Below are 14,237 nucleotides of genomic sequence, written 5' to 3'. Positions count from 1 at the left end.
TGACTTACGAGAAAACTATATATACATATAAATGGTATTTATAGATCTTTTAAATTTATTGTCTCAGTATATTTAATAACTTTCAAACTATTATAAAACAATATCAATTTTTTTCTTTGTTTTTTGTTAATAATACACAAATTACTATAAATGGTATGGAATGTCAAAATCACTAGATGAACCAAACTTTTAACTTAAATATAAAATTTTGGCATATATATGCTTGTTAGCAGAAAGACTAAAAACATGCATGTTATCAAAAAAGAATTCAATAAAACTATGTAAAAATATGACTGTTGAATTTTGAAAACCTCTGTCAAGAATGACTGTTGTAAACTGTTCTATATTATGTAGTTAGAGCATTTTAGACCTATTACTAATTTATCTCTATAATAATAGTATTTAGAATCAACGTATTCCAATTCATATCTTTTTTTTTAAAAAAGTAAAAATTACTATTTTATTATATATATATATATATAATTTAAATATCAATTTCTATTTTTATTTTATATTTTTAAAACTAGCCAATTGGACGGATCTTCTGAATTAACCAATGAATTTACTATCGAAGATTTTTTCTGTATTCGAAAAACAAAAAAAAAGACCCAAATACTGATTGAAACGAGGAACACGGGGACTAGTTGACGTACTTTTTAAATGAATATATTAAGTAAACTCAATTATATTAAATTTAATTTCCATTAGATAGTTTCTTTGCTTTAGTGGAAAAAAATATATTGGAAATCATCGTAGTTCATCTAGATCACAAATTTGGTGTAAAAAAATTAATCATATTTCCCTTTCCCGTTATATTTTTTCGACATTATTTTTATTTGTTAAAATAAAAGATGTTTTATCTTATAAATAAGTAAAAGTTTGTTTTCTAAACATTTCCTATACTTTTGTTTTGTTATTTACATCATCAGGTATAAAACGCAAAGAAATATATCCCAAATTAATTTTTTAAACTCAACTAGAACATTTTATAATTTAGCACAACTACTAGTACTTCCTCTGTTTCTGAGAAAAAGATTTTATAGAATATTCACGCATATTAAAAATATAATAAATATTTACAGTTAAATTTATTGTTTATTTTAATATACATTTTTTAATAACCATCAACCAATAATATTTAATCAATTCAAATATTTTCAATTAGTTTTTCTTAAAAATATACAATTATCAACATTAACTACTATAAATACTTTAAAATTCTAGAAAATCTATTATTTTGGAACAAAAAAACAACTCTAAAAAATCGTTTTTTTTAGGAAGAGTGAGAGAGTATTATTTTGCATTTTATGAATTTCTTTTAGTATATAGTTTTACGTGTATCGATATCCCACGTAACATGTGTGCTTTTAATGCAAAAGAGAAAGTCTCCAAAATACAAAAAGCTTAAAGATTTTGGTAAAGGCTATAAGAAACGGTGACTGGTGATGTAATAAGATTCTCTCTCTCTATAGGTCAAAAAAGTTTTAACCCAAGAGCTCTTCTCCTTTACAGTCTTTCTCTGTGTATGCGCGCGTGAGAGAACAGCTTAATTAGAAAAATAAAAAAACCAAATCTTTGCTTCATATCTTTTGGCTGTATCCGTATATATGTTGTTTCTTCCTATCAGAAACTCAGATTTGTTTCTCAATGGTGGAAGAAGAAGACAAGTGATTGGTTCTGTTTCTTGGAGTTTAGTTTCTTATGATTCATTACATCTGAAAGGGAAATACAAATCAAAATCTCTTTGTTTCTTTCTCTGTCTCTAAGTCCCAAAAGCCCATTTTCACTTCTTCTTCTTCTAGTTATTGCTTTGAGATCAGATTACAAAGTGAGTTTTGTTTTCTTACATTTTCTTGATTTTTAAGAACCTCGATGTTTCAATTAATCAATCTTTTGGTTACAGTTTGATTCTTTTGGAGATGGGATTTGAAGACAAGAAAATGCAGAGTAAGAGACACAATCGTTCCAAGAGGTTTGTTTTTTTTTTAGCTCAGTTCTCAATTTTAATTTTCTGGCTAGTTAAAATCTGCCCAGATGCAAAGTTTGAGTCTTTGTTGAAGAATTTAGTTTTAGGACTAAAAAGGTTGAAACTTTGGTCTGAATCTTTGTTTATCTTTTCTGGGTTTCAACTGTTTTTGATTGATTCTTGGAATCTTGATTACTTTATTCTATAGCTGGACTGTTCCTGAAAAGAAAAAGCTTGAAGAGGATAATAATATTAATAGCATTGTTTCTTCTCTGAATGCTTCTCAACGCTTCAAGCTGGTGAGTTCAAACCAATAACAACAACTTCCTTTTCCATTTATGATTTTGCAAAGCTGTATAACACTCTCTAACTGTTTCTTTCCCTCAGGACTTACCTCGTTGCTGTGATAAATCTGTTAAGGAAGTAAAAGTCCAGAGCTCTCTCAAGCAAGAGGTTTTGCATTTAAACTTCTTTTTATCTCTCATCTACTCAAAAGTATGATTTGTTTTCCTTACCATCTTTGGTTACATTACAGATTCAAGAGCTTGAGAAGAGACTACAGAACCAGTTTGATGTCCGTGGCGCTTTAGAGAAGGCATTAGGCTATAAAACACCTTCTAGAGACATTAACTCCAATGCCAACTCTACTCCAAAGGTAAAACTAACCGGATTCTTGGCGATGAAATGTTGTGAAGCTCACTGATGGTTTTATATTATCTTGCAGCCTGCAACAGAACTGATAAAGGAAATAGCGGTGCTAGAGTTGGAAGTTTCACATTTGGAACAGTATCTTCTCTCTTTGTACCGTAAAGCATTTGATCAACAGTCATCTTCTGTATCTCCAAAACAACAGCAGACTCCTAGTTCTCCTAAGTCCACTCTTAGAGGCAAACGTCTGGACTTCTCAACAATAACAACACCTGAACAACCTCGGTGTGTCTCCTTTGACAACAGACTAAAGAGCCCATGTATGGTCAACAAGGAACCAGATTCTCCCAGCCTTAGCTGCAGACAAGATAACTTAGCCATGGAGGAGCCTAGGTGTTTCTCCTTTGACAGTAGACTGAAGGAACCTGGTTCTGCTACTAAGAAACTCAATCAAGAAGGCTCAACAGAGTGCTTCTCCTTTGACAATAGACCAATGCAACCTGGTTCTGCTGCTAGTAAACTCATTCAAGAAGGCTCAACAGAGTGCTTCTCCTTTGAGAATAAACTGATGCAACCTGGTTCTGCTGCTAGGAAACTCACTCAAGAAAGCTCAACAATCGATTCACGGTGTTTCTCCTTCGACAATAGGCTGAAAGATCAATCTCTTTACGAGGAGGAGGACATTGATTCATGTGTTCGCCGTTGCCAGTCTACTCTTAACCAACGTTCCACCTTCAACAACCGAATATCTCCACCAGAAGTGAGTCTCACTCTCTTATGATTACATCATTAAGAGTTAACAAAGTGTGCAACTTATACTCACTTTTTTGATGCAAACAGTACATACACAATGGATCAAACACTGCAAGCCTTGCAGAACACATGGGAACAAAGATATCAGATCACATATTCATGACACCAAACAAGCTATCAGAGGAGATGATAAAGTGTGCATCAGCTATATACTCCAAGCTCGCTGACCCTCCATCGATAAACCACGGTTTCTCATCCCCGGGCTCATCTCCTTCATCAACAAGCGAGTTTTCACCTCAAGAACAGTATGATATGTGGAGTCCAAGCTTCAGGAAAAACTCTGCTTTCGATGATCAGTTCGAGTTCAGCGGACCTTATAGCTCAATGATCGAAGTGTCACACATTCATAGAAACCAAAGGAGAGGACGTGACCTTGACTTGATGAATCGAAACTTCAGGTGAGCCTAGCAGCTATCAGAGTGTTTCCTCTTGTTTTTTTTTCATTTAGAATGTACTCATTGGTTTCATACTTATGCAGGTTGATGATTAAGCAATTGGAGAGTGTTGATCCGAGAAAGCTAACTCATCAAGAGAAACTAGCATTTTGGATTAACATACATAATGCACTTGTGATGCACGTACGTGGTTTACTCTCTGTTGTCCTTTGATCTTTACCTATGTTTTTGTTGTACTTATATTTGGTTTTCACCATTGCAGACATTTCTGGCTAATGGGATTCCACAGAACAACGGGAAGCGGTTTCTACTGCTCTCCAAGGTAAATTATTATCACCGCACTTTTCTTGGTCTGCTTCAAGAAGATGAATTAGAAAAGGCAGACTTACATTTTGAGCTCTGCTTAATGTTTTCCAGCCAGCTTACAACATAGGAGGTCGCATGGTAAGCATAGAAGCGATACAAAGTTATATTCTTCGCATCAGGATGCCTCGTCCTGGCCAGGTAAGGCTCATCACTTATCGAGTTATCTCAGAGCTACAGATTGTCAGTGTGACACTGTTCTTAAGTTTTCTTGCTTCCTGTTTGTAGTGGCTGAAGTTATTACTCATTCCAAGAAAGTTCAGAACCGGAGATGAGCATCAAGAATATTCCCTCGACCACTCCGAGCCTCTCTTATACTTTGCTATTTGTTCAGGCAGCCATTCTGATCCAGCGGTAAGTAGAGAAGGCTTACACATTTGCTGTCTTGTTTGAAGTGTTAGAGTGTCTTGAATGTGTGTTTTTCTTTGGCTTGTAGATTCGTGTTTATACCCCCAAGGGAATCTACCAAGAGCTAGAAACCGCGAAAGAGGAGTACGTTCGTGCAACGTTCGGAGTAAAGAAAGACCAGAAGCTAGTCTTACCAAAGATCATCGAGTCTTTTAGCAAAGACTCGGGTTTGAGTCAAGCGGCACTGATGGAGATGATTCAAGAATGTCTTCCAGAGACAATGAAGAAAAGAGTAAAGAAACTTAACTCTGGGAGATCAAGGAAGAGCATTGTTGAATGGATGCCACATAGCTTCGTGTTTAGATATTTGATAGCCAGAGAACTTGTTAGATGAATCTATTTATCTGTAATGTTGTTATTGGTGAAGTGTATAGGATGAGGATTATCCGATTATATGTAATGTGTACTGTAGAAATAGAGAGAGGGAAAACTGCATGCCGTTTTCCGGGATGATGTTTTGGCTTTGTCGTCTTTGGTACTGTGTACATACTAAATCAATTCCCTTACCTTTTTTATGACCTTGAGGATTGAGTGACTTCCTTTCGTATACGATTATCTCATTCTCTTCTACATATTTAGCACGTGAAAATCATTATAGCTAAGGTTTAAAAAATACTTCTCCTATTTATATCCTTCATATTTGATATTTATATACAATCTTTTTAAGATTAAAGTAGATAAAATTTTATCCATGAAATAAACGGATTAATTGAACCTTTCACAAAGTGAAAATGGTGTAGGCTAATATTACAGACTGAAATTTGATCTTCCAATAAGGACAAGTCTAGATTTTGGATATTTATTAACAAATATGATTGCTTCCTTCATTTTTTATTATTTAACTTTTTATAATAAGCACATTGATTAGATTAAGAAAATATTTTTTATTTATTTTTTAAAATAAAACATCATTGAGCTAAAACTTAAAATAAAAACATTATTATTCTTTCATAAACGCATTACAAACTATATAATACAAATGATCATAAAACATAAAAGTTAATAAATATTATACTAAAATTATTAAACATTTAAAATGAAAACAAATCTCAAAAACATCAAATAATAAAAGAACAAGTTCAATATTATTTTGTTTATATAATAACTTTCATAGTTCAACCACCCAACGAATAAGTGTTAAATAACAATCAATATCATTTAAATAAAAATATTGAAAAGCCAAAAAATCTGAACTGAAAGTGAACTAATGACATAATGAACACTATAAAAGTTAAAATATTATTTATTCACTCACCATGAATCTAATGCACATTTGAAATTATTCACCATTTTTATTTATAATACTATATATGAATCATAAACAAACTCAAACGATTTTTTTAGTTCTGGGATATAATATGCAAACTTTCAATAAAAGCTTTGGTGGATAGCTTTGTGAACGTAAACACTTTTTCTTTTTATCTTTAATTTTTTGGTAAAATTCTCTTGCTTTTTCTTTTCTTTCTTTTCATGTTGTTTGGGTTTATGTTATGTAATAATACACTTTTCTCTCCAAAATAAAACACTCTAAAAGTGCTCCATGTATAAAAGTATCTATGCTACTCCTTCAATTATAGTGTGATAATTTAATATCTGTACTCTACACATTTATATAATTAACTAGTTTATACTAAAGAACAAAAGATCATTGAGTATTTTAATTTTGTGTTTGATCAAAAAGTCTATTTTTGTTTAGTAGACGTTGACATAAGTAGAAGCATACACTTGATTTAATTTTTGGTCAATTTTTTAATTTTTAAGTCAAACATAAAACTAATATATCTTTGTAGAATAGATTTATGGGGATGTTAACAAAAGAAAATTAAAGTTTAGGTCAAATTCAAAATTAATCTCTCGTAAACTTATAGGTAAGTTGATGTATATGCAGATGAAGTCTATTTTTTTTTTAAAATCAAAAATACTGTCAAATGAAAAAACTAACTTCTTATATGTAGTCAATTTATAAATTTACCATATTTGTGTTTTTTTGTCAAAGATAAACGTATAGACTTCTCGTAAATTCTTGCGAAGTATAATTGTAAAAGTTTAAATATAATCATTTGCAAAAACTAACATGTGTGTTGATTGACTGACTGCTGAGTAAGTCTCCGCGTAGTTATAGTCATTCAAGTAAGTCAAATATGTTGTCGTGATACATATCTGAACAGTGACGAAAACCAAACAATTAATTATTTTTCTGGAGTGAGTTATTTTCCAGACTTTTTTTATTTTCTAAACTTTGAATATCATCAAAATAAAGATGTTCTAGCATTTCTAAATGAAAGATCACCTAAATATGAAGTAATGCTCTTAAAAATGAAAGGTTATAAGAATATTTTAGATGAAAAAGAGAAAATGACAGAGAAATGAAGTTTAGTTAATGTAGAATGGGAAAGAAGAAACACAAATTCAATGTTTGAGCTTTTAAAGCTCCAAGTTAGTTGTTTATGGTGTTTAAAGAAATTTATAATTATAGTATTCTTATAAATATATAAAAATATTTAGGATATTTATGGTTTTTAATATTTTTAAAAAAGAAAAGAAATTAACCAATAGTGACATTTTTGTAAATATTTGGAATAATTAAGTAATATGTTGTAGGGGTGGGCATTTCGGTTTAATTATGGTTGGTTAATTTGGTTTTGATTATTTGGGTCTAAAATAACTTGAACCAAAGTCAACCCAAATTAGTATAGTTTGGTTTATGTTCGGTTTAGTTCGATTTTACTTCAGTACGGTTTGTGTTTGGTTCAGTGTTAGTTTGTTTGGTTTGTGTTTGGTTCAGTTTAATTTGGTTTTGTTTGTATTTTTCAGTTCAACCAAGTTGATTTTTTAGTTTTGTTCTAGTTCAATTACAAAAATATGATTTATAAAAAAAAATCATCATTTGATACTATATCATTATTTACTTCATATTTAAACGTAAAACAAACATCACAATAAATATATAGTAAATGTAATTTAATAATTTTATATTATTATCTTCAAACTTAATATAAATATCATAAAATAACTTTTCTGTTTTGAGGTTAATATATGAGGTTCATATTCTTTTATTTTATTTTTAGTTATGTTTATTCTATCCATTTAAAAGTAAAATTGTATAAAATTATGGTTAAATATATTAAATCTTAATATTATTCGTATATTTAGTTAATCAAATTAAAAACATTTCGGTTTTTCGGTTTGGTTTGGTTTGGTTTGATTTGGTATTTTTGCCCACCCCTAATATGCTGGAACTTTTTGGCAAAATATTGTTGACAAAAAAACATGATTGTATTTGTATTTGCACTCAAATTTTAGGTCATTTTAGCAAAACCCTTCTTAAGATAATATTTAGCTTTTAACCAAAAAAAGGAAAAAAAAACTACATTATTATTTTGTTTTCTTAACGTGGTTTTGCCAAAAAAAGAAAGAATACGAGAAAGACAAATTGAATTAAAGTTCGTAACTTTCAGACAGCCAGTGCCGTGCAACAACAACAACTTGAGAGTTAAGATGAGTCACCAAGTTCAGAATGGATTCGAGTTGTCAGTGGTGCTAAATAAAAGCACGTTTGTAACTAACTTGATATTTTACCGAAAAAAAAACTAATGTCCAAAACGATATTTCAAAATTTAATTTTCCGTTGCAAATACAGAGGCAACAAATCTCATCCATATGTGAGCAATCCTTATGCATATCTCAACTCTAAACCAAGTCTTTAAATATCTCTCACTAGTCACTGCAGTGTACACTCCATCCACAGAGAAAAGATGAAGTATCACTACAGAAACACCATCTCTATCTCTGTAGCATATCTCTTTCTTTGTCTTTTCATCACTTACGTGTCTTCACAATCCTTGATACGACAAATCACCGATGACGTCAATACGAATCTAAAAGAAGATGTGCCTTACGTACAAAAACATCAAGAGATCTCATCGCGTCATTATAATGTCTCCAATTCAAAGACGGTTACGGGTATGAGAAATCGTCGTCCATCGACTTACTCTTACAAGATTGAGACAAACGTCGTAGACAAATTTGAAACTCGCCCTTTCACGGTTGGTGGATACAATTGGTAAGTGAGAGTAATTTTGATATTTTATTAGCCTCTAATCAAATTATATATATATAATAATACTAAAATTTTCATTGAATGGATCACCACAGGATTCTCCATGTGTACCTTAATGGGAACACAAAGGATGGTGGTGCTGGTTACGTTTCGCTTTACGTAGAAATAGACAAGTCAGGTTTCGTAGATTCTGCACATCAAGAGGTTTACGCGGATCTCAGGTTTTACATCTTCAACAGGAACGAGAGGAAGTACTTTACCATCCAAGGTTTTTGTGCTAATTTTTGTTCAAAAACGATTATCAACTTTGAAACATCAAACAGTAACATACCTATATATATATTTTATTGTGTTCATTGTAGATACGGATGTATGGCGATTCGATGCTTTCAACACGATGTGGGGATTCTCTAAGGTCCTCCCCGTTGATACCTTTAAAGACCCGAAAAATGGTTACCTTTACAATGGAGAACACTGTGAGTTTGGTGTTGATGTGATCGTTCCTACTCCCTTTGAAGAATCAGAAACTTTCTCTATCAGTAGTAGTTCTGATAAATACACCTGGACGATTCAGAAATTCTCCACGTTGTCCAAAGATTTGTACTCACCTGTGATCTCTCTTGGAGGAAAAAAATGGTGAGTCCACATCATTTTTGTGTCACCACTATTCATAACTGATTTCGTGCATATTATTAAGAATAAAAATTAAGTTATTGTTTTATATACTTTACCGTTGTGGTAGTAACAAAATGTATCCCATATGATGATCAGGAATATATTAGTGGTTCCAGCTGGTTCTGGCTCGGGAAGAGGAAAATACGTTTCAATGTTTCTTCAACTTTCTACAAATCAACGAAGAGGATATGAATACATTTATGTTCGAGTCAAGTTTCGAGTTATTAACCAAAGTAAACTCAGTAACCGCGAATCGGAACGTAAGCGGAATATATACATATTCATATATATATACATCCTTCGCTATGAACACATTTTACAATATGACTATTGATTGCTTTCTTGTAATCTTCCGGATTTTTTTTTGACAGTCAGGAATTGGTATGGAAGAACCTATTCTTGGGGTATCGTGGACCTTATCTCTTTCGATGATCTCAGAGATTCGTCAAAGGGTTTCCTTGTAAATGACGCGTTGATCGTTGAAGTCCAATTGGAGGCTATTTCTACTACCAAGTACTTCCCTTAGTTAACTAAAGGAACATTCAGCTCTATATCTTTGCGTTATTACCAACCATTTTGTGTTTTTCTTTTCGGGTGTTATCAACCACACAATTATAATAAGAATCCATGTCAAACCAAGAAAAAAATATTCATAAAAATATGTAATGTTTTATTTAATGAATTTTGTAATGTTTTACTTAAGCTTTTCATGTCAGTAATAAAACTCTTTTATATTGTGTTTTTAATGTTTTGTTTTAGAATTTTGTATATCAAACATAGAACATGTCATTTAATTCACGGGTGCATATGAGTTTCCATTGACTCGAGAGAAAAAATAATAAGATACACAGAAAATCTAAGTGTTGATCATATAAGACAATCTCCAACCTATTGCTCTATAACAGCAATCTCCAAAATCCAAATATAAAGTAAAATATAGAAGAATGCTATTTTTTTTTTATAAACGAAAGAAACTTAATATTTGTCCAAACTCATCTTGCTGCCACTTGCCGGTTCTGCACGTCAACACACACTTCAGTTTTACGTCTTTATTGAACTTAAAATTTCCTCCTTTTGTCTGAATGTGACATCTCAAGTAACCTGCACCCATAACATACCAATAACAGAGAGTATGCAACCAATAGCTAATCTCACATAATCAACAGCTTCACTAGAGGAAGTAAGCTTTGGAAACAAAGTTTAAATTCATAACATCATGGGCTAACGACCTCTGGTTCTAATCCTGATTTTAAAACCTCCATGCTTAACGATTTTGTTTATTTGGTTATTTAGAAATAAAATGCAGAGTTTGTCAAATTTTAAGACTTTTCTTCTTTTCTTTCAATCTTTGGGTTATCAAATTCTACAACTTGGGTATCTAAAATTTGCCAGATTCATAGTAATTTCGCTGTCAATGTTTGGGGCTTTGTTGAAGAATATAGGTTTAGGACTAAAAGATGGAAGCTTTGTGTATTTATTGAATATAGTGGTCTGGATTCTGTTTTATGTTTTATCTTTTCTGGGACAACTGTTTTTTATTACTTTATTTACGGCTGCACTATTCCTGAAAAGAAAAGGCGTGAAGAGGATAAAAGCATTGTTTATTCTGTTAATGCATCAAGCTCGTGAGTTAAACCAACAACAACTTTCTTTTTTAAGTTCATGAATTTCAAAACTCTAGCACAGCTGATTCTTAGTTTCTCTAACTGTTATTTTCCACAGGACTTGCCTCGCTGTAAAAGTCCAGAGCTCTCTGTAGCAAAGAGATGGTATGGTAGAATTAAACATCTAGACTTGTCAACAACACCTGAACCTCGGTGTTTCTCCTTTGATAACAGGTTGAAGAGTCCCGTGTTTGGTTGAGAAAGAATCCGATTCTCCTAGCCTTAGATGCATGCTAAGTTAATGTAACGACACAGTTGACCTTCTTCATCAGTCGTAACGTTAGATGTTTGAGTGAAAAAAAGCGTTTAATTAATTCTACCATACCATCCCTTACGCTTCTCTATGGTGTGGTCAGGTATTGCTCGCCTAACCAAGGTCGTATTTCTGCATCATCTGCGTTGTTTGTGTCCGATCGAGACCAAACATATTGATTAGTGTATATTTTAATTAAGAACCACTAAAACCTGAAACGTGTAGCTCCGACGGGTTCTAATTGACCATTGTGCTAGGTATATAGCTGTTTGTAGGCCGATGAGGTGCAATATATTGTTTGATGTTTATTTCTTTATATTGTCCGTGTTTCGGTTACGGAGCGACTTAGAGCATCGGCATCAATGAACTTTGAAGGGGATCATAATTTTAATTTTTTATTATTTTCTTCGTTTGATTTTTTTTTTTAAAAAAAATAAAAAATAAAAAATAAGCGAACCAATCGCAGACCGCCACGTGGCGTGGAGTCCGCGTTACAGGGGTGAACTCGTATCAGTGGAGAGAGCTCACACGAGCTGGGTTCACAATTTGTGGATTATTATAATAGTTTTTTTTTTAGGAATTGTGTGAACTTTATACATAATCTCCTAATGCGGGTGCTCTTAGTATGAATAACTTTTGGTGTTGCTAATAAGGTTGTTTTTTCTCGTAGCCGTTTGAGGTTTTTAATGGTGTTGCGTGTAGAGAATCGAAGAATAGAGTGAGTTAATCAACAAACACGGATCCACTCCACTTTTGAACACCATACTGTTTATTAACACATCTCCCAATCCTGAAAGCCTCGCACGCATGTTAGGGACTGTGAAGTTTTCTTGTTTCCTATTTGCAATGGCTGAAGTTATTACTAATTCCAAGAAAATTCAGAACGGAAGATGAGCATCAAGAATATTCCCTCGATCACTCCGAGCATCTCTTATACTTTGCCCTTTGTTCAGGCCACCGTTCTGACCGGCTGTAAGTAGAGAAGGCTTAAGCTTATCTTCTTTGAAAGATTAGAGATCTTGAATGACCTTTCTTTGGCTGTAGGTTCGTGTTTATACCCCCAACTCCCAAGGGAATCTTCTAGAATCTAGTCTTACCAAAGACCATTGAGTCTTTTAGCAAAAATTCAAGTTTGAGTCAAGTGGCATTGATGGAGATGATTCAAGAATGTCTTCCAGAGACAATGAAGAAAATAACAAAGAAACTTTTAACTCAGGGAGGTTCAGAAAGAGCATTGTTGAATGGACACCACATAGTTTCGTGTTTCGGTATTTGATTGCCAGAGAACTTGCTAGATGAAAATCTGTTTCTTTTGTAACGGATATTGATGAAGTTAGGCATGTTCAATAAGGTAGAACCGGACCGTACTAAACCGAACCAAAATAGACAATATAGTTTGGTTTTGGTATGTACCATATAAACCGAACATATACAATTTTATAAAAACCGTGAGATTTAGATTTGGTTTGGTTTATAACCGATTATATCGGATAAAACAATCAAAATTAAAAACATATAACTATATAAATTACATAACGACCCATGAAAATCTATTTGTTATATAAGTTTTTTTTGTTAATAACTAATACCATATAATTACCATATTTTCACACGAGTAAAGAAGCCCTAATCTGAAAAACATTTAAACTATAATTAAATAACAACTAATCGCCACAGAAGATTCTTATTCTTTTAATCTTTTTTTACTTTTTTATTTTTTTTTACTATTGACTAAATTGAAGTGAACGTATAACTTTGATGGACACCAACTAGTGAAAATTATTCACAACTTTTTCTTATCTATAGATGAACAAAGTGTATTCACAACTTTTTCTTATCTATAAACGAACAAAGTGTGTTCAATCGGAGGAAACATGACTTTGAGGAACACTAAGTATAGGAGAGTGGAAACATTTTTCTTTCATGTTTGTGTTTTGTTTTTCATTATTTTATTTTCAAAATTTTGATTTTTGATTTTGGTTATAGATTGATAATTTTATTTAATGGTAGAAACGTTTTTATTCATTTTTATTTTATTTGTTTTAAATAGTAAACCTTTAAAACAAAAGAAACTCTCAAAAAATCAAATAATAAAAGAAAAATGCAATATTGTTTTGTTTATATCAACAATTCTGATAAATTCAACCACCCAACAATTAGGTGTTATATAGCAATCAATGATTTATAATAATATCGAAATGTCAAAAAATCTGAACTGGAAGTGAACTAATGTCATACTGAACACCATCAAAATTAAATTATTCTTTAGTCACTCCCCATAAATCTAATGCACATTTGAAATTGTTTACCATTCTTATCATACTATAAAGCATAAACAAACTCAACAGCCTTTTTAGTTGTGGGATATTATATGCAAACTTTCAACAAAAACTTGGTGGCTTGCTTTATAAATGTAAACTCTTTTCCTTTCATTTTCTGCTAAAATTCTCTCACTTTTCTTTTTCTTTCTTTTCATCTTGTTTGAGTTTATGTTAGTAATAATACACTTTTTCTCTCCAAACAATGCACTTTAAACTTTAAAATGCTCCATATATAAAAATGTCTATTCTACTCCTTCAATTATAGTGTGTTAAAAAAATCATAGTGTGATAATATTTTTTTCTTTATTCTATACATATGTAAAATAAACAAATTTTATATATCGTAAATTATAGTATGAGAATCTGATATATCTATTCTATAGATAATACATATATAAAATTAACTACTTTTATATTTCTTTCAGATTGCTAAAGAACAAAAGAAGAAATGGGCTTTCAAAAGTAGGCCCTGATGGTTAGGCACCGCACGTACCGTCGCATTAAAGTCTTGTCCAAACTTATTACACCCACTCCCTTTTGTTTTCCTCTCATCATTTTCCAGCATTTCACTTCTCATAGATACAAGTGGACGTCCTAAACAAAAAGAGAAGAAGATACAAGTGGACCAAAAATATCGTAATCAAACCTAGCCAAATTGGTTAAACCAAATA

General features: G+C 31.9%; 2 protein-coding genes across 3 annotated transcripts; both read left to right on the top strand.

Moving 5' to 3' along the window:
• The first annotated feature begins 739 nt into the window (after positions 1 to 739).
• On the top strand, positions 740 to 5,128 carry LOC103864490. 2 transcript variants are annotated; one of them, XM_033289574.1, is made up of 13 exons: positions 740 to 1,828; positions 1,904 to 1,972; positions 2,175 to 2,265; positions 2,354 to 2,419; positions 2,502 to 2,621; positions 2,691 to 3,374; positions 3,455 to 3,468; positions 3,511 to 3,825; positions 3,906 to 4,005; positions 4,085 to 4,144; positions 4,240 to 4,326; positions 4,414 to 4,539; positions 4,622 to 5,128. In XM_033289574.1, exons 2-13 carry the CDS (start codon positions 1,920 to 1,922, stop codon positions 4,925 to 4,927), a joined length of 2,022 nt encoding a protein of 673 aa, XP_033145465.1. In that variant the 5' UTR covers positions 740 to 1,828; positions 1,904 to 1,919; the 3' UTR covers positions 4,928 to 5,128. The 2 variants fall into 2 exon arrangements, with proteins under 2 accessions (XP_033145465.1, XP_009140487.1); XM_009142239.3 differs by having other exon boundaries at positions 864 to 1,828; positions 3,455 to 3,825.
• Positions 5,129 to 8,324: 3,196 nt separating this feature from the next.
• LOC103864488 lies at positions 8,325 to 10,069 on the top strand. The gene is made up of 5 exons (XM_009142237.3): positions 8,325 to 8,656; positions 8,749 to 8,921; positions 9,016 to 9,289; positions 9,425 to 9,588; positions 9,700 to 10,069. The coding sequence occupies exons 1-5, from the start codon at positions 8,349 to 8,351 to the stop codon at positions 9,852 to 9,854; spliced, it is 1,074 nt and encodes a 357-aa protein (XP_009140485.1). The 5' UTR covers positions 8,325 to 8,348; the 3' UTR covers positions 9,855 to 10,069.
• Positions 10,070 to 14,237: the final 4,168 nt, after the last annotated feature.

Source organism: Brassica rapa, chromosome A04 (genome assembly GCF_000309985.2).
Source record: "Brassica rapa cultivar Chiifu-401-42 chromosome A04, CAAS_Brap_v3.01, whole genome shotgun sequence".
Taxonomy (NCBI): domain Eukaryota; kingdom Viridiplantae; phylum Streptophyta; class Magnoliopsida; order Brassicales; family Brassicaceae; genus Brassica; species Brassica rapa.
This window is presented reverse-complemented; position numbering and strand designations above follow the sequence as displayed.